The sequence below is a fragment of the Equus caballus genome, chromosome 10 (genome assembly GCF_041296265.1).
Source record: "Equus caballus isolate H_3958 breed thoroughbred chromosome 10, TB-T2T, whole genome shotgun sequence".
NCBI classification, from domain to species: Eukaryota; Metazoa; Chordata; class Mammalia; order Perissodactyla; family Equidae; genus Equus; species Equus caballus.
In genome coordinates this window covers 67,532,720-67,558,126 of record NC_091693.1, presented here as the reverse complement: position 1 = coordinate 67,558,126, position 25,407 = coordinate 67,532,720, and the positions used below count along the sequence as shown (strand labels likewise).

General features: G+C 37.0%; 1 protein-coding gene across 7 annotated transcripts in view; it reads left to right on the top strand.

Moving 5' to 3' along the window:
* Window positions 1-25,407, top strand: part of CDK19 (cyclin dependent kinase 19) — a 162,614-nt gene that overhangs the window by 113,701 nt on the left and 23,506 nt on the right. For 6 of the 7 annotated variants that reach the window (XM_023650922.2, XM_023650926.2, XM_023650921.2 and 3 more), the window contains 3 exons: window positions 2,106-2,216; window positions 3,705-3,845; window positions 24,768-24,825. In XM_023650922.2, coding sequence (XP_023506690.1) covers window positions 2,106-2,216; window positions 3,705-3,845; window positions 24,768-24,825 — 310 coding nt within the window. Of the gene's footprint in view, window positions 1-705; window positions 935-2,105; window positions 2,217-3,704; window positions 3,846-24,767; window positions 24,826-25,407 lie in introns of those variants that run through there. The other variant, XM_023650927.2, reaches the window with a different exon arrangement.

Sequence of the window (25,407 nt, the reverse complement as noted above, 5' to 3'; positions counted from 1 at the left end):
GAGCCTGGTTTAGATGCAGAAGTGAGTTTTACCTTCCCTTCCTCTGCTAGCAGCAAAGAGAACATATTTTGCGTATTCTGCACCTAAGTTCATCAATACCAAGGAGTCAGAGAGAGAGAGAGAGAGAGAGAGACAAGTCATTGCGCCCGGAGTGAAGTTCATCAATACCAAGGAGTCAGAGAGAGAGAGAGAGAGAGACAAGTCATTGCGCCCGGAGTGAGGACTTTTACCAGGGCCCAAGTGCTTGAAGGTTGACCATGGCAGGTGGTGTCATTAAACACATTACTCCACCAAGTTTGGGAGCATAAAGCATTCAAAAGCAGGAAACTGTCTGGATATAGCTCTGCATCCCTCCAAAATGCCACCTTCTCTGATTCCATCATTAACTGGGAGCATATTATATCTAACATTTGTATCTGAAACAAGCAGCAGGGTTGCCTAACTTTTCTTAGGCAGCAGGAACAGAGATAGCAGCTGATAGCTGAGCACCCATCTAATTGCTCCCCACTCCCTCTCCCTGCCAAGGGATAGGACTATATTATGTCTTCCCTCTTTTCCCACCTAGATCCAACAGGAAATACAGACAGAATTGTGAGGCAGCCTCTGAAAAGTGGAGGGTGGGCTAGGAGAAGCCCAGCCCATCCTAGCACTTGCCTCTTAGCTGTGTTCCAGGGCATATGGGTTGGAGGGACAGCCTGGGGAGTCATATCCAGGAATTGTGCCCAAATTACAGCTGGTAGAGCACTTCCCAGTAAGGCTGTCAAGGTGTGGGTAACGATAAAGACTGAGGTACAGAGCCAAAATGACAGAACTGAGGAACTAGGAAATCTATCATTGAAAGTACTAAAGAAGTAGGCACCTGGGAAGTAGTCTCAAGAAGTTCCAGAGGTGGAGTTCAGATGATTTTTACATGATTCCAGCCCAGGCACTCAAGGTATGCTTTACTCATTTAAAGTTGTTAGAATGGGTAAGCAACATATTTTTCTCTGCCTCATTGATCTATTTATATGTGTTTTCCCCACACATTGTGGGAATTGGAGACAAGTGGACAGCCGTAGTGGACATAGCATGGGCTTTGGAATCAGGCCAATCTATTTAAACGTCTTCTCTTTCTAGGTGTGTGACTTTGGTCAAGTTATTTTTATTATACTGAACCTCAGGTTCTGTGTGCATCATAGGGTTGCTACAAGGACTAAATGAGAGAAGAACATTTATATATAATCATCTTGCACATAGAAAGCAATCAATAAAAGTTTTGTTCCGTCTCCCTTTTTGTTTCTTCCACAGAGCTTTACATTTAAAGGTATTCAAAATATTTATCAAATTGAGTCTGTTTCTCTCTGCCTATTAAATCTGAACCCTGGTGAAGGGCTGCCTGAGGCAGGCATATTTATGAGGCTTTCACCTTGAGCAGCTAATGTTATTGTTGCTAAATATTGTATTAAGTAACTGCCTGTTATGTGCCCTCACACCCACTGATAACAACTGGTGTGGAGAAGGGGTCCTTAAATAGAGAACAGGAACAGGCCTCCACGAAGCAGAAGGTTCTCAGGCTGGACTTTGATAATAAGACAGCAAGATAAACCAGATCAGCAAGGGAGAACTTAGCTGAAAGAAGTTAGGATCATTCCCTCATGCTCACTGCTCTTCTAAAGAACCTCGAGCGGATGCTCTAGGCATAGCTAATTGTGGGGATTGTTAATTGTCCTTCCTTCTTTTGCCAAATACTTATTGAGCATATACTGTGCTATGGTGGATAGAAACAGTATTAATACATGATTCTTGCCTCCCAAGAAGGTTTTCCTTTAGTAAAAAATTTATGCACATACCAAAATTTAATTCTTTAGTGATATGATGTTACTTTTGTTTATCCTTTTACATTTTACCATTTAAAATGATCTCATTTTAGAAACATACATCATATACATAGAAAAAGGATTTCAAAGATACACACCAAGATATTAACAGAGTGGTATTTTTTTCCTTTCATTTTGTTTATCCGAATTGTCTAAATTTTCAAAACTGTCACTTTGAAGTTATAGGAGATTCATCATTCCCCCTCCTAGCTCACAGAATAGTGACCTGTCTCTTCCTCTTGCATTCAGCTTTTGCGAGAACTGAAGCACCCTAATGTGATCGCACTGCAGAAGGTGTTCCTTTCTCACAGTGACAGGAAGGTGTGGCTGCTGTTTGATTATGCAGAACATGATTTGTGGGTAAGTCTGAACTCTATTTTTAATATTATTTTATATAGATATGCATAAATAAATGCATGCACTGCATATTGCTAATGCATAGAAAGGAAAACTTGCTCTGTTGACCATAGTTCAAAATAAATATAATGTAAATGTTGATTTAAAAGAATCTGACCAGTAAAGATTAACATCTTATTTTACTGAGAAGATAGTATTTGTAATATTCAGAAATTTCACTTCAGAAAATGTTAATGAGTGGGAGATTATAATTCTATGCAAGTAATTAATGGCAGTGTACTGATGTGTAGTGAAAATTTCTTTTGTGGTACACACAGTAGTTCAAATTTAATCAGTTATGTACTCATGAATAGTTTCTCTAAGTTAAGGTCAATCTCTTGCAGCATTTTGCCATTTAAAACCAACTTCACCAAATGGAAGTATATGTTTGGTTTTGCAAATATTAAGGATGTTTTATCAATATATAAAAGAAGCCAAAAATTCTGATTTCAGGCTTTTAAAATTAGGAATCAGGGCTTTAAACATATTATCCGAGGAGATGCAAAAAAGTGAAAAAATTCAAACTTGGCGGTAAGTTCGAATTTTGGATAATTAAATTTTGGTTCAATGCAGTGTGGTTTGTCATCTATATAAATTACAAATCTATTTAGGAATAACTTTAACAGACTCCTAGGCCTTGAAGGAACTTTCAGAGTTTATGCTATTACAGCAGATATTGACAAGAACCTCCAGTGTGTTTCTCCATCTTTTTCATGGATATTCAGTACCCATTTTGACGTGTTTAGGAAAGGGGTGGGTTGGAGATGGATGTAGAGGTGGGGATGTGGGGCGCAGGTAGCGTTTCTTCCCTTTTATTACAAGGTTTTAATAACCCACAATATAACATGTGGACATAAAAATTTGAATATGGTGATGTAGTTGTATTTATTTCAATGGGATCGAATGCTCCATTTTCTCTCCTTCCTCCTTTCTAGTGATTTCCTATTTAATATTTACTACTAGGAATTCATCCTAATTTTATTCTGTGCCAAAAGAAGGCGAAACTTCTCAATAATTCAAATATAAACATAGTCAGTGATGTTACCTAAATGTGTTAAGTGCTAACTTTTTATAGAATAGTAAAAATTTACAGTTTTTTCTCCGTTTTTAAAAAGCTTTCATTCTGTCAGTAGAGAATACAACTAGTACTATTTTTAGGCAGGCTTTTAAATATCAACCCTTTCTACCTTTTGGTCCTATTTAATGAAAATCTTAATGGTTTCAGTAAATCTAGTCATTAATACCCACATTTACACTGTCCTATTCACCCCTAATATAGATTCCCTTTTGGTTGACCTTATTATTCAAATTATTTTTCTTTGTGACATTATTGCCCTTTAGTAAGTAATTTTAAAATGTAGAGAATTTATTGCAGCCTTGATTGTGTTTTATTGATAAAGATATTAGCAAAGACTATATATTATAGTATGTTTTATTTTTTTTAATTTTTAGCATATTATTAAGTTTCACCGTGCATCAAAAGCAAATAAAAAGCCCATGCAGCTGCCAAGATCTATGGTTAAATCATTACTTTACCAGATTCTTGATGGTATCCATTACCTCCATGCAAATTGGGTGCTTCACAGAGATCTGGTAAGTGTGTTTCTTTTAAAGTGATCAATATGTTTTTCCCCCTCTCTTAAAAAACATCTTTTCTTCTCTGTACAATTATGATAAACATTACTTATAGAAATTTTGAAAATACATGTAAGCAAAAAAAGAAAGAAAGAAAAATCACCCATAAGCCTGTGATCAAAAGATTATCATTATTAACATTTGGTATATGTTCTTCCCTTATATTTATGGATAGCTATAAAATGTGAGTGTGATTTTCAGCAAATGATTGGTATAATCTTAGTGGGATAGTCATGTGAAAAGTGTCTTTCGATCCATTTTGTTTTTCATATTATTGCTCATCATTAGTAAAAACATTGATAATTAACGACTGAGTTCTCATTGTTTGTTTTCCTTAAGAGTAAGCTGAAAGAATGACACTGCATCCAATAAATAGAATGTTGTCATCAGTATTAATGATAAATAAATGAATAGATCTAACAGGTGGAATATACTAATTAGGCAAATTAACCACAATTCAAATGTTTGATTTCACTTTTTTATTCAGTGCACATATAACAGACATTTCTTAATGTCAAATTATGTGCTATTCATCTTCACATTATTGTCATTTTAGTTCATGTTGATGAGATTTTTTCTTTGTTCTTGAGAAGATAATTGCATAGCTGTAATACACATGAGTTTATAACTGGTAGTTTTATTTTGCTCCCTGCAAAAGTGGTTTCATGATCATTTATGTCTTAGGCTTTTGGAGATTCTAGGCATATGGTGGGGATAAATCTAGGTCAACTCAGTTTTAATGATTGAGGAGAAGTATTTATTACAAAAAGGAATGAATACACAAGGAGAGCTAGTTAGTATCCCTTGCTACCTTGTCAGGCCTGGTCATCTGACTTGACCATCTCTTGCTGTGGCATTGAAGTTAAACTGGGGCTAAATGACTATGCCCACAAAGAGGGATTTACCGTATCAGCAGAAGCATTTCGCCTCATGATTTTAAACTGTAAGGTTCTCAAAGATGTCCACCTACCCACTTTACTATTAATCATAAATCAGCACGTTTTTAAATGACTCTTGGGTACATGAGGTTGTTCTAGATCAAAACCTCCTTCATACATGCTTTCAGATTCTGATTTGCTATATACTTAATGTAACCTATGTGAGTTATATTTTTGAGGTCAGATCATGTTTGAATCATTGATCAGAATCTTTTGTTGAAGGTTAATTTAAACTCCTGTCGTTTTTCACAGAATTGTATATTTTGTTCTAAATCGCATTGATTAATGCATTATATTTGTGATGTCATCATCTGAATGTCCACAGGTATTAAAACTCAGTACGACCAGGACTCAGTTTTTTCCTATCCAAACTTATTGCTGCTGCTTTAGTGTCCTCTATTTTGGCTATGGCCCTACCCTCTTCCTGGCCTAGAAATTTCTTTTACCCCTTGCAGACCCTTGTACTCCACATCCAGAGCTTGCCTTGTCCTGTCAATTTCACCTCTAAAATATCTCTTCCATTCATCTACTTCCATCCCTACTGCCTCATTCCTAGTTCTGGCCTTTATTATCTCTTTCTTATAGTACGAAACTTGCCTCTTGTCTTCTCATCAACAATCTCTTTCCCTTCCAGTCCACTTTAGACCTTCTGAATAATTACTCAGCTCCTGCTTAAGAACTTTGAGATAGTTCTTCATGTTTCAGACTAAAAGCTCTTGTTCTTTATTTGGCTTTCGAGGTCTTATGAGATATAGCTCCAACTGTCTTTAAAAATGTTATTTATCCCCATAATCTTTCACTTACACTGTACTATTGAGCTAGTGATTATTTCCCGTATCCTCCTGAGATCTCCTGCCTCAATGGCCTTTATTTCTCCTGTCTTAAAACCCCTTACCCTGTCTGTACATATTCAAATACTACCTGTCTTTGAGGACCCACACAAAACCTTATCTTCATATCCATCCTTACTTGGAAATAATCTCTCCTCCTTATTGGTTGCTGCTGTACTTTGTCTTGACTTCTCTTGTGGAATTTATCTATGAGTGTTATAGTAATCTGACAGATATGTTAGGTCATCTTCTAGACCATAAATTTCTTGACAGAGCAGGGTCTGTGATTGGTTTTGCTACCCTACTACTCCACTACATCATAGGTACAGAGTAAACATTTCCTAAGTGAATGGATATCAGTAAGAATGTTGATTATTATGGCATGTTTTTGGGTCAAGTAAGATATATTATGTATTTCAACATACTGTCCCCAGTAAATGTTTATTATTTCCTTGTATGTGCAAAGTACGGAGGGATGGGGACAGTACAAATATGACTGCATCAAAGGCCTCTTCTCCGGTGTTTAGTCTGAGAGAAGAAATATGATATACACAAATAGTTATCCTGTAAGGTAGATGAGAGAGAATGTGATCATGGCCCTGTGAGAGTTGTAGACTAAATGCCATTCAAGGTAAGAAGAGGTTCTGAATGGGAGGATAAGGGAAAGCTTTAGAGAGGTGCCATTTTAGCAGGCCTTTGAAGGATGAGCAGAATTTAAATGGAAATTTGAGAGGTGAGGGTAACCTAAGGGAGTGCAGGATGTAAAACTCTGAGGTGAGAAACAACTTGAATTATCCCAGAAAGTCTGTGTAGTTCTGTCCGGCTCAAATTTGCATAAGCTGAGTTAGGGTAGTGTGAGGCAAGACTAGAAAGGTAGGGGTTGGAGCCTGATTGAGGAAGGCCCTAAATATCAGGCTACGGAGTTTGTTTTTAAATACTAAAAGCTTGTAAACAACAGAATGAAGGTTTTTTCCCCCCAAATGAAACTTTTTCCCCACTGAAGAAGCCACCTCTAATTATTAATACCTCATCCATAGCATGACCACAATGTTGAAAATGTGATTCTGACCTAGCATAGCACTTATCTTTTACCCCACATTCACCAAATGCCTCTACCCCTCATGTAAGTAACTCCAGTAAGATTTGAAACCTGAACCAATAGGAATCTAGTCTTGACAGCCTACTCAGTTCTTTTCACTGATCGTAAGTCCTAATACCTGGACCATATTGTCATGATTTTGCCAAAGTATTTTCAGGAGTAGAAGATTTAAACTGTATGTTTATGTTGTAGATATATTCTATAGTAGATACCGAAATATACAATATATCAAATATACGTATGTTGTTAAAAGGAGCATGATGGGGACATATAAAAATTATTTTTGTGTGAGCTTAAGAGTAGAGTTGCAGCTTTAGTCAATGAGTAGTTGGGTTTTTTTAGTGCTTTGTTTTCTATTGCTCTAGAGATCTGGCTTTATACTATTTGTTAGTCTCAACTGTCTCGGAGGACATACCATATCTAAATTTTCATTTTATGTGAGAAACCTGGAAAATGCATATAATTAAAGGTGTTAGAATAAATATAAATTTGCAATGTAATAGTATATCTCCCAAAATTTAAAAAGTAAATAAAAACCAGTGTGTTGGACTTCACACACAGAAGTACTATGTCATCAAAGAGGTTGCTGTTTTTCATTGTGATTGATTTCGTATCTGGAACAGTATTTAAATTATGTTATTTGGATCCTAGAATTTAATACAGAAATAGAGAATTGAAATAAAGTCACCAAAAAGATTACTTATATTGAGGAATTGCTTTAAAAGGAAAGGAGAAAAGGAGCTAAATATATTCATCTTGGCTGAGAGACAGTGAAGTAGAGACATAAGTCTATAAATATTTGGAACTTGTAAACACCAAGGGAGAAAAGATGTATTTTAATTTTATAGCAGGATATAGCTAAGAGTAAAAAGATGAAATACAGGATGACTCATTTTTATGGAATTGCTATTCTGGTGGGTTGGAAGAATGCCAAGATATAGTTTATCCGTTTTTCAAAATTATGAGCTTCTTGAGAGCAAGGATCATCTCTCACTAATTTTTGTATTCCTAGTGTTGGCATATTGTTTGTGCTCACAAGTTACTTAAATTGAATTTCAGTAAAGCATCTGGCAATTGCACATTATTCTTTAGCAAAGGTAGAGAAATGCTGCCTAAATGGTAGTATTTTTAAGTAGATTTATGCCTCCTTAGTTACAGAATATTGCTACTGGATCAGTGGCGTAAACTGAACTGGAAGTTAAACTCTTTTTCACCTTCATATCTCAGTACATAGCACATGATAAATGCTAGGTCTTTACTGAATGAAGGATTTGAATGAATGTTCCAGGACCCTGAGCCTAGCTCTGTCTTTGAAAAATATTTGTGGAGATCCCAACCCAAAACTCTAACTTGAGTTTTGAATAGTAATTATTTTGTTCACAATAGTGGGTGAATTTGTAGTCTTTTGAAGTCCACAGGCACAGATTACTACACAGTCTGCAAACACAGTACGTGGAAATTTTGTGAGATCCAGCTGAGGGAGAAAGTAATTTTGTATCCAATAATCTTTTGGGTTTGTTGTTAATTAACATCTACTAAACATTATTGGATTGTCAAAAAGTCACGTCTATCACAGACCTAAAGACTTGTTTATTCTATTAGGTGTCTATAATAATAATAATAAAAAGTTGCCGATACTTAGAGTCAAATATAATTCAGTTGATTAAAGAAAATGATGCAATAGATATTCTAGCTGCAGAGAAATGTATAATATTTGACTCTGGATACTTTTCACACCAGCTGACAGAGAACTATATAGTTTTAGTTTATTGATATTTTTCCTAGTTTTTCCCACACTTCCTAGTTCACTCATGTGGTTGTTGGCAGGATTCATTTCCTCACGAGCTGATGGGTAGAGGCCTTCCTTGGTTCCTTGCCACAGGGGTCTCTCATTGGAGCATCTCACAACATAGCAGTTTTCTTCACCAGTGTGAGCAAACAAGAGGGCAAGAGGGCGAGTGTTAGCACGATGGAAGTCACAGTCTTCTCTAGTTAATCATGGAAGTGACAGCTCATTACTTTTGCTGTGTTCTATTCATTAGAAGTCGCTAGGTGCAACCCACCTCAAGGGGAGAAGTTACACAGAAGTGTGTATACCAGGGTGGGGATAATTGGAAGCCAGGTCCAAAGCTGCCTATCACAGAGGCTAAGAAGCTTTTAAATGATATTTGGATCCTATTGTCCTTTTTACTTAGTATAAATATAATAAAGAAAATGCAAGAAGTCCCCTCCTTTCACATGTAATTTTTTCCATGTATAAAAGTTGCGTGGGTGGTAAGGGTTTGAGTAGGTCTGGTTCTGGAGAGAATAAAAAATATTATAATGTACCAATTATCCCTTCCCTTTTACAAACACTCTTCAATGACTTATTTCCAGAATTTGGTATATGTTCCTTACTTTTCTCCTCCTCTCTAGTCCCCTCTACTCCTTCTCCTCCCCACTATTGAACCACAGGTATCACCTGCTTAATTCTAGAGGGTGTGTTCAATCGGGATCCAGAGTTTTTCACTTTGGACATATTGAGTGATTCCATCTTTGTTACGCGTTCTGAGGCCTATGCTTATCACTAGTATTAGTACTTTTTAATTTCTATTTTTCACTCATTTGTGTAAAACAGGGCAAAAAAGCAAATAAAAATTTAAATATTGGCAAAAACATTGTTTTCCAAGGTTGGTCATATTGCTGAGTTGTAACAGCTAGCTGACAAGCAGTGAAAAGACACCATGCAGAAGCATGACATGTTACAGTCCTTTTGCTACAGAGAGCACGTGAAGACTCTTGAGGAGCATCACGTATGAAAGGCCAATGTATGAAAGTCAGAGATGGTCCTCTGTTTCTACTCAGCTGGAAAAAGAGTGCTATGCTGTTAATCTGTGTGAAAGTGTGATTAAAATAAGTGCTTGGTGGTTGGAGAATTGTCTAGACATCTCTATGTGCAGCCCAACTTCTCTTCATAACCTGTCTGACAAGGAGATACATCAAGTCTTTTATTTTGTCTACGCTGAACAGAGCCTGATAAGGCGAATGTGTTATACCTCAAAGGAACTAAGCCTTCAAATCTCAATGTAGCCGTCTTGCCAGCATTTTGCAAATATTTTAATATTGTTTTAGAGTTTTAGCCTTGCTGAGTTCTTAGGATACGGGAGCTTTGAGATCTTAGACTTAAAAGAAAATTTTTTTCTAAGATAGCTAGTCTTGATCTTTCTGTCTCAGTTTACTCATTTGTAAAATGAAGATAATGATAGGTACTATATATGGTTGTTGACCCTCTAGTCTTAGCTCCAGAGTTCCTGAATTCCTCCTAATTTCTCATCTGTAGGAGCTTCTGTACATTCTTTCTGGATCCCATCAGCACTCTAAAGACGCCCTTTCTTTTAACTGCTTTCTTCCCCAGAATTCCTTTAGCCTGGTACTGATCCCAGCCCCTTCTGCTATACAAAGTAGAGCCCTAATATAAATATGTGAAACATACCTCTCAGTGTTTAAAATAAAAAAAGTAGGCCATGTTTCATCCTGTTTGTATTTAAATATTACTGGGGCCGGCCTGGTGGTGCAGAGGTTAAGTGTGCACGTTCCGCTTCGGCGGCCTGGGGTTCACCGGTTCGGATCCCGGGTGCGGACATAGCACCGCTTGGCAAGCCATGCTGTGGCAGGCATCCCACATATAAAGCAGAGGAAGATGGGCACAGATGTTAGCTTAGGGCCAGTCTTCCTCAGCAAAAGAGGAGGCTTGGCAGCAGATGTTAGCTCAGGGCTAATCTTCCTCAAAAATGAATCAATGAATAAATATTGCTAATATTTTTTTGCCAAGTCTTCGCATTTAAAAATATAAAAGTTAAAAAAAACTTGCTTAAATGAGATCAAAATTAGTAAGTGCTTCAAATAACTTACTTTTCATTCTAACTTTCTCTTTATTTTTTCATTTGATTTATGCTAATCAAATGACTTTCTCTTTATTTTTTTCATTTGATTTATGAACATTCTACTTAAAGAGTTATGCCAGAAAGTAGCATTTATTTTAACATGACTTAATCATCCTAATCTCTTTCAAAATGCAGAGCTAACAATTAAAAAGTAAAATATGGCTTGGGTATCCTCTAAGGTGCAATTTTAGGTGATTTTGGACAATTACACATCTTGTCATGCTGTAGGAGCACATTAGGGTTTCTGTGGGTGACTTTGGTTCCTAATTAATAGTTCCTCAGAGCTGGATCCTTGATAGTTTGTGGCTCAGTTGTTCATGTCTGCAGTCTGGAGGCCGTTGATGGTGGTGATGTCCTCCATGCATGGGGACACCTGTCCTGCTGCCTCTCCACAGGCCTTGCGAGGATCAGATGAGGTAATGTTCCTTATAGTGCTCTGGATATTGTGACACACACCTTACAAATGTAAGGTATTGTTGGGGTGTTTTTTAGACATGGGCTGTGATTTTTTGACAGGACAGTTTTTCCATCATCTACATCCGTAACCCCATAACTGGAGCTTTCCACAGAGTCCCACTCATAAGTCAGTTTGAGTTAGAGCATAATGCTTCACCATCTATTCTATAGGCAGGTGATAACACACTAAGAGTCCCCCTTCCAAGAGAGCCAGCTTCAGAGGGATGTGGTTGACTCACAGTGGCCCATGAGGCCTCTCAAGGTTTGGCTCAGGGATGGGGCTGCTGTGATGATCCCTGACTTTAGCATAAAGTTTCAGTAGCCTGTAGTGGCAAACACATAAATTTATAAGGCTACTTGTGCCAAACTAATTTCCAAGTCACTAATTGGGTATAGTCAAGTTATATTCCACACTGACAGCAAAGGCAGGAACTAATTAAGAACCAAAGGCTACAGACAGGAGCCCCAGTACTTTGAGGCCTGTGTTTAAAAACTGAAGAATCAATTGAGACATATTATTTTATTAAATTAATTTTATTGAGGTAGAATTTATGTACATATTGTATATATGCATGTATATATGTATAAGATGCACCCATTTTAATTACAAATTGCTGAGTTTGAACAAGTGTATATACCTGGGTAATCACCACCACAGGCATTGTATTTGACCAGCACTATAGCATGATTCAAGGTCCCTTAGTGAGGACGATGGTATCTTCATCAAGAGGGGGATCTTGTATGCAAGGACTGATAGTTCATTCACTGGGAGATTACATCTGATGGTCATTTTGTTTGGTCATATTAAGCACACATCTGGGTAGAAGCCTTGTAGAGGTGAGGGCCATAAATCAATTAAGTATTGTACGTGTTCCAAGTGTGCTTTTGTTCTCGTAACCCTGTCCTTGAGTGCATCTCTGAGAGACTTCGGTTCCAATCCTGAGTCCGTGGACAGTGAACTTGCTTACGGTTGTAGGTCTTTTGCCTCTGTTTCTTCATGACTAAAACGAGAGGGCTCTTAATTTCTTATGATAAGACTGAATTGTTTGATTTGAATGTGAATGTCACAAATGTAAATAGGAAACTACTTTCTACCAGTGTTGCTTCTCTGAGGATGGATTGTATTTGTTAATGAACAGAATAGAATCTGAATGTCTTTGTAGCGTTATCCTGGCACTGCTGTCAATGTAGAATATAGCTTGATTATATTCTCTTAGTGACCTTGGAGTGAGTTAGGTAATAGCCTTCTAGATACATGTGTTTGTCTTGCATTAAGCTTTTTATAATGACTGCTTTTTATCGGTTCTTGTTAGAGAAAAGAAAACCTTATCTCTGCCGTTCAGGCCTGTAACCACTCCTAAAAGGCAGAGACAAAGAAGTGCATTGTTAACTGTTGTGCAGTGCTGGGTTGGCAGAATTGTTTACTATGAATGCCAAGCTTTGGTTAACATGGATGCCTGTTACAGATGCCTCTAGACCATTTTAAGGTAAAATGAAATGAGTCACAGCATTTAATATTGTAGACTGCTCCCGATTTACAGCTAGCCTGCAGCTAGTTGTAGATACATAATTTCAAACTGGGAAGGCATTTTTGCTTAGAAACAGCACTGCAAACAGTGGTTAGGTCCTCTAAATACGAAGGCCTGTTTAACCTGCAATATACCTAAAATATGACACTCATAGAACTCTGGAACCTGTCACTTTTAACTAGATTATTTGTTTATAACTGGATTTCTGTGGGGGAAGTACTGGTTTGCAGATGTAGAATATTTGCTTTACAAACATGTTTTGACCTCCTAATATGTACCAGACACTGTAGTGGGCACTGGGAGTACATGGATAAATAAAATATAACCCCTTCTTTCAACGAGTGCATGGTGGGGAAGATACACAAATGGATAATCATAAAACAAGAAGGTTTAAAAAAGAAATTATGAGGTACATTCGGAGATCAGCTATGCTTAAGGTACTGAGAGCGCAGAAGGAGAATACTTGTCCAGGTAGGATGCGGGCTTTCCTGGAGGACTCACACTAAGCTCAATCTAAAAGGACGAGGAGAAATTTCTAAGATGAAGCGGGGAAGTGCATGGGGAGAGTATTCCAGGCAGAGGATACAGCATGAATGAGGGCCTGGGGTTGGAAACTGCAAGCACTTGGTAAGACTAGGGCAAAGCCAGAAGTAGTGGAAGAAGAGGCAGAAGAGAAAGGTAGGGACCTGATATGGTGCATCTTAACTGTCATGTATGGAAGTGTGGATTTTTCCTGTGATCAGGTTTTAAGACAGACGCTCAGACAAGGATATAGGAACTGGTTTGAGGGTACAGGGACAGTTGCTTTATCAGGCGGTTGTAATCAGCTGGTGAGAAATGACAAAGGCCTGGACTAGGGCAGAGGTATTCAGGAGAAAAGGGGAGGTAGTAGATACATATTTGGGAAGTAAGATAATCAGATCTGAGGATTGATCAGATGTGAGGGATAAAGGACAGGGTGTTCAGACTTATGCTTTTGTTCAGTGAGTAACTGAGAAAGGAATATCAAAGAGGCAGTAAAAATTCAATTTGAGCAAGTTGAGTTTGAGATGATTGTGGAGACGGCCAGCACAGTGTTGACATATCTCTAAAATATGTAGAAGTTTGAAGACCTACAGGTATAGATTTGGGAATCATTAGTACATGGGTGATCGTTGAAACCCTGGAATAAAGTAAAATCAGAATTTTTGAGAACCTACCTTCAAAAGTGAGCTTGGCATATTTTGGGGTAGGTGCTTACTCTAGTTTCTTGCAACTTCTTTTAAAATTGAAAACTTGCCTATCAAAGGACCATGAATAATAACCGCTGGCAATTTTTGTTCATTCATTCAACAGGTATTTATTAAACACTATGTGCCTGGATGTCAGCAGACACATAAAATGGTGAAGGTATTTCCATGCCCTTTAGGAGATTGCAATCACAGTGATCAGATTCTCTGCATTTTTAAATCCTCTGATATCAATGAGGTTATTTTAAGGGGTAAACAGTTATGATGGACTGATGCTATTAGCAAATGACTGTCATATTTGCTAAGAAAAAAAGCATGCATCTTACTCTTAAATGGTTCTTTGCTGTATTTCTTACAACACAGAATTTTATTTGTTCAAGGTGAACAATGGAGAACAGTGTAAAGAAAGGAACATAAACCGAGGGTTTTCTCCTGGGAATGTACTCCTGTATCAAATGTGAGGAGAGTTGTGCCACTACTATATTTAAGTAAAAGAATAGTTGTAGCCATTAGTATTAGGCCAGCACTGTTCATTGTTCAGAAACTAGTCTGACTGATACTCTGGTTTTGTTCTTGTTACTCAGGATTGTAGACAATTGTGTTTGTTTTTCTGTCTTCTTTATTGGGGCTGATAAGAGTCATCCTGTAGGTTTCATATTTTTGTTCCAAATGTCCTGGGGTGGCGAGTGCAAAGCAAATGTAGTAGGATAATTGTGTATCTTTAGGCTGTTCTATTTATGATGTGCCAATTAACTGAAATAAATTTAACCCTGTGGAAAAAAAATGTTTTCTATAAAAGGAAAAAGCAAATCTGGAGTACATGTAAAGCGTCATGAATGTAAATTCAAGAATTAACCAAATTCTGCTAAAATGTAGATATTTCAAGAATAGTTTCTGAGTAGTCATATTGTTTATCACATAATTTCCCTGACTTTTGCCTTTAAAATACAATTTAACTAAAATGGACCCTGCAGCCTTGATTTGTCTATCCGATTTTATTGCTGATAACTTTAATGTGAGGCATCCAACTCCTGCCATTTCTACTGTTTCTATGGTAACGAAAGTGTGCAAACCCAGCAGTATCACTTTCTTTCACAGCTGGCATTTTGTGTTCACAGTGAGAAGAGTAGTTTTAGTAGAGCATAGACTGTGTTAATTGGGATGTAACCAGGTCAGAACAATTTTGGTATCCTTTCTTCATTCTTTTGTATGTGTAGGTGTGGGTGCATGTGCATGAGCTGCAGGCTCCTTAATTTTTAAAAATGTACTTTCACTTAAATTAATCACTATTAAAGTTAGTCTTTTGAAAATTAAACATAATATCTGTGAGTACGACTCAATGTGGAATCTCGAGGATTAGGTGGAGTTCCAAGAATTGCTCCTAAACCTGTAGGCCCTTGAGAATTTCCATTAAGAAAAAAGAAATGATTGATGTGAAAATACTTTGAGAAGTTAAACGCATTTTAATGTCAATTATGTAATTTATTTTGTTGTTGTCATTTTTATTTTGAAACATCAAGTATCTTGTGACCTTAACACTTATTTACTTGTTCTGAAGGGGACAAGTAATCTCACTTAAGGGGTGCACATTTAAAAATGACTCCCTCTGCAATTCTAGATATTAACTTGACTCCGGGAGCCCTGCCCTGTAGATATTGCCCAAGCTCTGGGTTCCTTTCTCAGACTGTACAAAAGAGCTCATGTCACTGCCTCTGCCCTCATCTCAGACTCCACATGGAGACCCCACAATTAGAGCTTCCATAGGCTTAAAGTACGTTATATAAAAGATATTCTCTACTCACTTCATTACTAGCTAGACCCTCTTTTCTCTCTCTGTATGCTCATTGCATGTGGTGCTCTTTCTGTTTCCACGTAGCGTGACTGCAGGACCTTCTAACAAGAGCGAGCTAACAGTGATCGAAGACCAGCTTCCTGCTTTTCTTCTATTCAGCAGTTCATAATCTATTATCATTTCTTATATAAAGCAGTTTTTGCTCCTGTATCTCCCATATCTTGTGTTTTTATCTTACAACTTTGTTTTGAAAGGATTTAAGTGCAAAATTTAGAAGTTACAAATAATGTAGCAAATGATATGTGAGATGGTTTATTTGATAATTTTACAGTTTTAAAAATTGCTATATCTCAGAGATTCCATTCTCACTAAGGCCTTCAAAAGAATCCTCTAAATCTGCCTTTACCTTCTTTCTACTTGTTCAGGTTTCATTTACTCTATCTGACTTCTGTAAATGCACAGAAATTATTTTTTCTGAGTCACCAATGACCCTCTAATTGTCCAAAAGTTGCCTTTTCTTAGCTTTTGTTCTGTTGCGCCTGACGACCACCTCTTCCTTTTTAAACTCTCTTGGCTTCTAGAACCTGTGCTGTTTTCTTACCTTTGATGCTCCTTCATGGGTTCTTCTATTGGCCTTTTTCCTCTAACTGCCCTTTATTCCTCTCAGCATTATTGCTTTAATATATTTTTTAAAATGCCATATCTCTAATTATACCCAATACCAAAATATGCAAAATCAAACATTATGGAAATATATAATATAGTAGAAAATGACAGTCTCTACAAACCCTGCTATCAGAGATTGGGCAGAATACTAAAATCTGTGTGTGTGTGTGTGTGTGTGTGTGTATTATGCAACTTCTAAAAGTTATGGGTAAGACAGAAAGATAGCAAAATGATGCTAATTGTAGTTGTGTGAAAACTAAAGTCTTTACAAGTTCCTCCATCATTCTGTATGATCGACCCCCCAGCCCCAAGCTTTGCCTTACCTCTCCAGTAAACTTCTACACTGACTCTCCTCCTCTTGCATTGACTCCAGCCACATTGACCTCTTTGCTGTCTCCAGTTGGCTAGCCTGCTAGCTCACCAAGGTTTTTCTTAACTGCTCCAAACACCATGACCTTACCCTTCTGTAAATCTTGTGGCAGCCTCACCAACTCTCAGAACACAGGCCAGACAATGCTCAAGAACCTATCCAGTTCAGGTGCTCAGATGACTTGTGCCAAAAGCAGGACCATTGGAAACAGCAAGCAAGCCCCACCTTGGGTTCCTTCTCTTTAGAGTCATCAGTGCCATATCACACTGTCCTTCCTGACACTGACTGTTCTCTCTAGCGTGTCTCCAGTTCACCAGGCAAATTCCTGCCTCAGGCCTTTCAACTTGCTCTTCCCTTTGCCCAGACTGCTCTTCCCTTAGATTCCATCTGGCTTATTACTGCACCTTCTTTAGGTCTTATCCCAAATGTTACCTTCTCACGGAGACATTCCCTGAGTAACTTAAAATAATACTTAAATAATGTTGAAAATAACACCCCTTCAACCCACTCTCAACAGTGCCTATCCCCATTCCTTGCTTTATTTTTTGTCTTTATTATCTTCTTAATATATGGTATATACAAAAGAACATTTGGAACATTTGTGTACCCTACAAAGCATAACAATCGAGAACCTGTCACTTAACCCCATAATTGGAACGTTACCAAATGCTTGTTTCTATTTATGATTTTTCCCCCATCCTATCTTCCTGCCTCCTCCGAAGAGGTAATAAATATCCTGAATTTTGAATCTATTATTAACTTCTTTTTAAAAATAGGTTTATCACATTTGTGTACATGCCTAAACAGTATATTCTTTGGCTTGGCTTGTTTTTAAGTTTTGTGAAAATGGCATCCTGCTGTATATAGTCTTCTAAAACTTGCTTCTTTTACTCAACATAATGCTGCCAAGATTTGAACATTTTTTTACCTTTATTTATAATTCAGTGATTTTCACTGCTGTTTTAAAATTCATTGTGTGACTGTACCACAATTAATTTCTCCATTTTCCTATTAGCTAGCAATTTGGGTTGTGTCCAGATTTTTTTTGTATTAAAAACTGTGCTGCTATGAATATTCTCTGGTGTATCTAAAAATGGAATTACTGAGTCAAAGGGTATGAAATTGTTCAATTTTGCAAGATGATGCCACATTGTTTTCCAAAGAAGTTACACCAATTTATTCTCCCACTAGCAATGTATTGGAATTCCCCCTGACCCACTTCCTATTCAACAGTTCTTAATTTTTAACCAGTCTACTAGGTGTAAAATGGTATATCACTGTGATTTTAATTTGCATTTTCCTCATTATTAGTGAGGCTGAACATCTTTTCTTATGCTTAGTGGTTAAACATGTTTCTTCTTTTGTTAAATGTGTGTTCAGACATTTTGCCCGTTTTTCTATTAGGTTGTTTTTCATGTTGATTTGTAGGAGTTCCTTATTCTGGATACTAAATCTTTGTTGCTTATGTATGTTGCAAATACTTCTGCTGGGTTGTACTTTTAAAATTTTATTTATCTTTGATGATTGAAAGTTATTTTAATAGCCAAATTTATCAGTCTTGTCTTTTATGATTATTTTCCATATCTTGTATAAGAAATTCTTCCCTACCTCAGGCTCAGAAAGATATTCTCCTATATTCCCCCCCCAAAGTTTTAAAGTTTTGCTTTCCACATTTAAGTCGTCTTTAATCTGCCTGAAACTGATGTGTGTATGGTGAGGTGAGGATTCATTTTATTTATTTTTTCCCCATTTGGATAACCTGTTGTGCCAACACCATTTATTGAATAGTTCCACCTTTCTCCACTGATCTGAAGTTTGTCTTCTTTCAGTATCATGGTTCCATCTGGGTTCTCCATTCTATCCCATTGACCAGTTTGTCTGTCCCTTTCTCAGTATCACACTGTCTTAATTACATAGCTTTAAAATAAATTTGATATCATGTTTTGAGCCAGGTTCCTCTTCTTATCCCCTACCCGTAACACTTCAGGAGTATCTTGGCGCTGTTCTTAGCTCTTCACTCTTCCAGATACATTTTAAAATCAGCTTTTCAAGTTCCGTGAAAAAAGCCATTAAGGAATTTTGATTGAAATTTACAGATAAGTATGGGGAAAATTTATGTCTTTACTATACTGAGTCTTCTTATCTATAAACATGGGTTCTTAATTTAGGACTTTTTAATGTCATTTAAGATAAAGTTTCAAGGTGTTCTGTATAAAAATCTTGTATATCCTTTGATATATGTTTATTCCTAGGCACCTTATAGTTTTTTTGTTGCTATAGAAATGTTGCCTTTGAAAAATTATATTTCCTAGTTGTTGTCGGTTTTTTTTTTCTTGGTATGTAGACATATAGTTCACTTTTTCATATTATTCAATTAGCCAGACATCCAACTAAACTATCTTTTACTATTGCTAATAATTTGTCTGTAAGTAGTTTGGGTTTTCTATGTAGATAATTATATCATCTACAAATAACAGTAGTTTTGTGTCTGCCTTTCTAATCCATATGGCTTTAATTATTGTTTTATAGCACTGAGCTTATAGTTGAGAAGTTGATTTGGAAGTTGTAATAGTGGGTATCTTTGCATTGTTCCTGATTTTAAAGGAAATGCTTCCAATGTTTCCTTCTTAGTTTTTGGTACATACACATTGTCAGGTTAAGGAAGTTTTTTCTAGTCTATTTTGCTGAGAGTTTTTTTTATCATGAATGAGTATTAAATTTTATCAACTGCTTTTTCAGCCTTTATCAAGATGATTATATCATCTTCTTTAATCTGTTAATAAGGTGATGGATTCATATAGATTTTCTTATGTTAAGCCACCGTGGCATTTTTGTTTCTGGATTTGGCTTAATAATGTTTTCTTTAGTATATTCTCATCTATCCTCATGAATGAGGTTGGCTTGAAATTTTTCTTTCTCATATTTTGTCTGGTTTTGCTGTCAAGGTTATTCTGGCCTTCTAGAACGTGTTGGGAGCATTCTTTCTTTTTCTAGTCTCTGAAAAAGAAAGATTGAAACAACCTGTCATTGAAGATTTGGAGAATTTGCCTCTATGATCATCTAGGCTTTGGTGTTTTCTCAGTAGGAAGATTTTTAGCTACAGTTTCAATTTATTAGCACTTCTTGGTTTTTTCAGGTTTTCTAATTCATTTTGAGTCAATTTGTAGATTACGTTTTGTTTTGCATACATTTTAAAATTAATAGATATAAAGTTCTTCATAGGGTTTTTAAATCTTTCTAACCTTCATAGATTCTGCTCTCACCTTTATCTTTTTGCTTCTACTTTCTTTTGGTTTATTCTGTTGAGCTTTTTTTTTTTTCAACTTCTTAACTTGGGCATATGATTATTTTCAGCCTTCCTTCCTTCCTAACATAAATATTTAAGGCTATAAATTTCCCTTATAAGTACTGCATTAGCTGCATCCTGCAGGTCTTGATAGATAGTACTTTCCTAATTTCATTTCTGAGTATTTTCAATTTCTTCATAGTTTCTCCTTTTACCTCTGAGTGATTTGGAAGTATTTTGTTTTCAATTTATACTTTTGTAGTTGACTTTTAACTTAATTGCATTGTGGTCAGAGAACATAGTCTGTTTGATAATAATACCTTGAAATTTCTAGAGACCTGCTAGTACAGAATCAATATTTATAAATGTTCCATGTGTGCTTGAGAAAAATGTGCATTCTCTAATTTTTGGATAAAAAGTTGTATATATGTCCACTAGGTCAATTTTGTTCATTGTGTCTTTGGTAGTCTTTATCTTACTAATCTTTTGTCTGCTTGACATATCACTAATTGAGAAAAGTGTATTATCATTGGTCTTTTCTCTCTGAAGTTATATCAATTTTTTTGCTCTATATGTGTTTCAAGCATGTAACAAGTTTAGGAGTGTTGCCTCTTTCTGGTGAGTTGAACCTTGCATTGTTATAAAGTGACCATCTCTACTCTCAATAATGCTTTTGTCCTAAAAGCTATTTTGTCTGACATTACTATAGTTGATCCAGCTTTCTTTTAGCAGTTTGCCTGATATATCTTTTTTATTTTGTAATTTATCCATCCATCTATTCTTTTTTTTAAAGATAGGCACCTGAGCTAACATCTGTTGCCAATCCTTTTTTTTTTTCTCCTTCTTCTCCCTGAATCCCCCCAGTACCTAGTTGTATATTCTACTTGTAGGTTCTTCTGGCTCTGCTGTGTGAGATGCCACCTCAGCATGCCTGATGAGCAGTGCTAGGTCTATGCCCAGGATCCGAACCAGCGAAACCCTGGGCCACCAAAGTGGAGCATGTGAACTTAACCACTTGGCCATGGGGCTGGCCCCCTGATATATCTTTTAATAGCCTTTCAACTTTTATGGTCCTTCTATTTAGGTGGATCTCTTGTAAAGAGTGTATGAGTGGATTTTGTTTTTAATCTCATATGGAAATAATATGCTTTTAGCAGGAAAATATATTTAGTCCTTAGACATAAGTTAGGAAGTTTTCCTCCAGAGAAAGTTTCCTTTTGCTTCTACTGGTAGCTCTAGGTTTACTGTAGTCCCTTTGAGAGTCTTAGCTCATTGTAGGGTAGCAGGCTCAGCTTCTTTACCTGGCTGGTGGCCCAAGGTTCAATGTTCCCACTGAAGTGTGTTACTGGCATCTGCCCTCAGGCTCATCCTGCCTTTCCTTCATTCTCCAGTCACAAGGATAGGTTATTTGGGGTGGGGCTGGAGGTTGTTGTAGATATCCCCAATCTCTTGTGAGATGAGGGACCCTTCAAGGAATGCGGCTGTTATTCTGTAATGGCAGGGTCCCTCAGAGCACCTAGTCAGCCATAATACCAGATGTGGAAATCTCTTATATTCTTCTTATTTTATTTTTTTCCACAGTACTCATCAATATCTGACGTACTGTATATTTGTTTATTTATTGCCTTTCTCTTTCCACTAAAATGTAAGCTCCATGAGGGCAAGGATTTTTCATGGTTTTGTTTACTGCTGTATCTCTATCATGTAAATCACTACCTAATACTTAATATGTGCTCACTCAATGACTATGGAGGGTGGAGAGGGTAGTGTAAAAGAGTGATGCCAAGTCTTGAGCTTTTACCTTGAAATACTCTTATATGTCCCTCCATGACCACTGTCGTGAGTAGAGTGCCTTTACTTTTCTCTAGACTATTGTAGCCCACTTCCAACTGGTCTCTCTGTCTCTACCTTTTGGTCCATCCATCCTTTCCAATTCTTCCTTCACATTGCTACCAGAGTTTTTTTTTCCCTAACTATACATCTGATTATCTCACTATCTTGTCTCGGCTTAGCCTGTAGAATCAATTCTAGTTTCTTAAATGTGGCATTTTATTTCCAACATAGTTTCCAGTCTTATTTCTGCACTGAGTGTTCTATGCTCTAGTCATATCAAAATACTTACAGGCTCTCCCATTATGCCATGTCTGTGTTTTAACATGACAATGCCCTTATTTATAGGGTTTTCTGACCCTGAAAAGTCATTCTTTTGTTTATGCTTATCAAAATCATAGTCATCCTTAAATTCATCCAAAGTCATCTCCTTCCTAAAGACTATCCTTATACTTTCCAAGAAGAATCATTTATTTCTGGCATTTTATTTTGCTGTTTTGGTACTTTTTGTAATCTGCCTTCTATTCTAAAAAGCTGTCTGTCTGTCTTTCCCTCCTAGATTTTAAGTTCCTTAAGTCAAGGGCTTTGTGTCTTATTTCTCTTTGTTTCCTAGAAGTCTGCAGTATAATGTTTTATACATAATGGATCTTTGATAAATAGTTGTCAAACTTGAATTTTGAAGGTTTGGTTTTTGTCCGATGCTATTTTTCTCTTTCTGATGGTAAACTAATCTTGTCTCCTGTCTTCAATTATCACACTCCAGTGATAATAACTTCCAAATCCAAATTTTCCTATTGCTATTCCCCTGGCCAGTATGATTTAGGCATCTCACATTACTCAAACTCACTATGTCATCTCCTCTTTGTGGTTCTGCCTCCCAAACCAGTACCTCTCATAACTTTTCCATATAAAAGGCACCATCATTCTTCCAGTCACAGAAACTCAAAACTTAGATGAAATCTTTATCAACCTTTGTCTTAATCTTCTGACTTCAACTAGTCACAAAGTGCTGTTAATTTCTCCTTTAAAACATTACTCAACTCCATGCCTGCCTCTCCGTTTCAGCTGAGAAGACCTTGGACAAAGCCCTTATCACTTCCCCCCTCCTGTAATCTCACTACCTGGAGTATAAAGGTCAGATGACTTCACCTGGCATCTAAGACTGTCCAGAGTCTGCGTTCATTCTACTACCCCCAACATGAGTCCTCTGGTTTCTGTCAAGTCAGACTCCTTATTGTCTCCTAAGCTTACCTCTTTCGTAGCCTTTTCCACCTCCTGCAGTGTGCTTGCCTTTCTACTCTGCCATGCTAGTTCCTGTCCATTTTTCAGGATTGGGATAATGGACACCGCCCCTGCCCCCATCTCCAATGAACATTTCCCTTAACAATGGAAACCCTAATCACTTCCTCCTTTGAACTATTTTTTTAGTGCTTATTGTTTTCATTGAAACTTAAAAAAGAGTCACTAAATTGGAAGGGAATCCTTTTCTTCTTTCTTTCTTTTTTCTTTCTTCTCCCAAAGCCCCGCAGTACATAGTTAGTTGTATATTTTAGTTGTGGGTCCTTCTAGTTGTGGCATGTAGGACGCACCCCAGCATGGCTCAATGAGCAGTGCCAGGTCCATGCCCAGGATCCGAACCGGTGAAACCCCGGGCCAGAGATGCAGAGTAGTGAACTCAACCACTTGGCCACGGGGCCAGCCCCTGGAAGTGAATCTTAAAAGTAATCTAGTTTAACCTCTAACCCAAGACCTCAATCCTCTCCATAACTCATACATAGCACTAGCTTCTAATATTATACTAAGCTTCTGATTTTTCTTTCTACTTATTTAGTGAGCACCTGGAAGTTAGGAACTTGGTTTACTGTGCTTTTGTCATTCCTCTTAATTCTTAGCATGGTTAGCATGGTTCTTTGTCCCTAAAAGACACTAAAAATATATTCATTGATAGGATAAATGAATTATAAATTTTCTCTCCAAAGAGTTTCCAGAGGTGACTTACTTGCCCAAAAACCTGGCTCCACACTTCTTCTGTTTCCAAATGCCTACAAATGAGGATGACTTAAAAGATGGTGGTTTGGGGCCCGCCCGGTGGTGGAGTGGTTAAGTTCTTGCACTCTGCTTCGGCGGCCCAGGGTTTCGCCAGTTCGAATCCTGGTGCGGACATGGCACCGCTCATTAAGCCACGCTGAGGTGGCGTCCCACATGCCCCAACTAGAAGGACCCACACCTGAAAATACACAACTATGTACTGGGGGGCTTTGAGAGAAAAAGGAAAAATAAAATCTTTAAAAAAAAAAAAGCTGGTGGTTACATTTTCAGCCTACTCTTTTCTTTATATAGCTCAGTATTAACCTTGATTTTTATTTTCCTACATCTTGAAATTATATTTAGAATTTCTCACTTTTGCATGAACTATAGCTGAAAAGGCATATGAATTTTAATGGAGTCTGTTGAATGTTTATTGTGTTTTCTTACAGTAGTTTAGAAATATTTAGCAAGGAATATTCCATTTGATTCATTTAAATGAAGGTAATTATGTTGTGGTTTGAGGTTTTCTATGAAAATTTTCAACCACAAAGACTCTTTGTTGTGGGAAACAAGCAGACAATTTATAATTTGTGCAAGTTTTTAAATTACTATATTCATTACTTCTGTGGGGCAAATAGAAATGATAGTTTTGATTCCTTTGTAATTATTTGTATGATATAATTTTGAAAATAAGATGTGTTTCCATGGCAAGGATGTTTATGTAAAGTTAGTGCTAACTTCAAGTATGTCAAATGCTTTAACTGTGTCGAGGGTGCTTAATATTCGATTATAGTTTTGATGAAATTACAGAAGTGATATTTTCATATTATAAGAACTCTTGTACATTTTAGAGCATGTCAAAAGAATAAGCACAGTAATTTGAATGCTCTATTTTTATTTCTAGAAACCAGCAAATATCCTAGTAATGGGAGAAGGTCCTGAGAGGGGGAGAGTCAAAATAGGTAGGTAATTATTCCTAAAATAATTTATTAAGAAACTGAAGCGACTACAAAGATGGTTTCCCTTTTTAATACTCTTATTTAAGTAGTTAATTTTAAAATTACTTCCTCAGTATTTTTAGAAAAGATGTTGGGAAATGTAGATAGATAGTTTATAAAACCCTTGGGTTTATTTCCAAAATAAGGTTCTATAATTACAAACTGAGGCATCACTGGGAATTGACAAGGAAGCCCACAAAAAATTCATTCCCATACACTATCCCAAGCGTGTGTTCATGTCACTGTCACTGTCCTCCATAGTCACCCCAAACATAATGCCCTGAATCTTACTTCTTCCTCAGCTTTATTGAATGTTCTTTCCCTGAATGCGTCCCTCCCACCCTCAGCTAATATGCACAGATCTTCACGTGTTACTGCCTCCCACCCACTGTGTGCCCTGTGACAGGTACCAACGCATCTTTTCCAAGTGAATATGTATGTTTATAGACTCTCTTACTTGCCTGTCTTAGATTAAGGCACTGACAGGAGTCTTAACTGTATATTAAAATTTCCTTTGCAACCCTGAAGGTTCTAAAAGAGATCAGC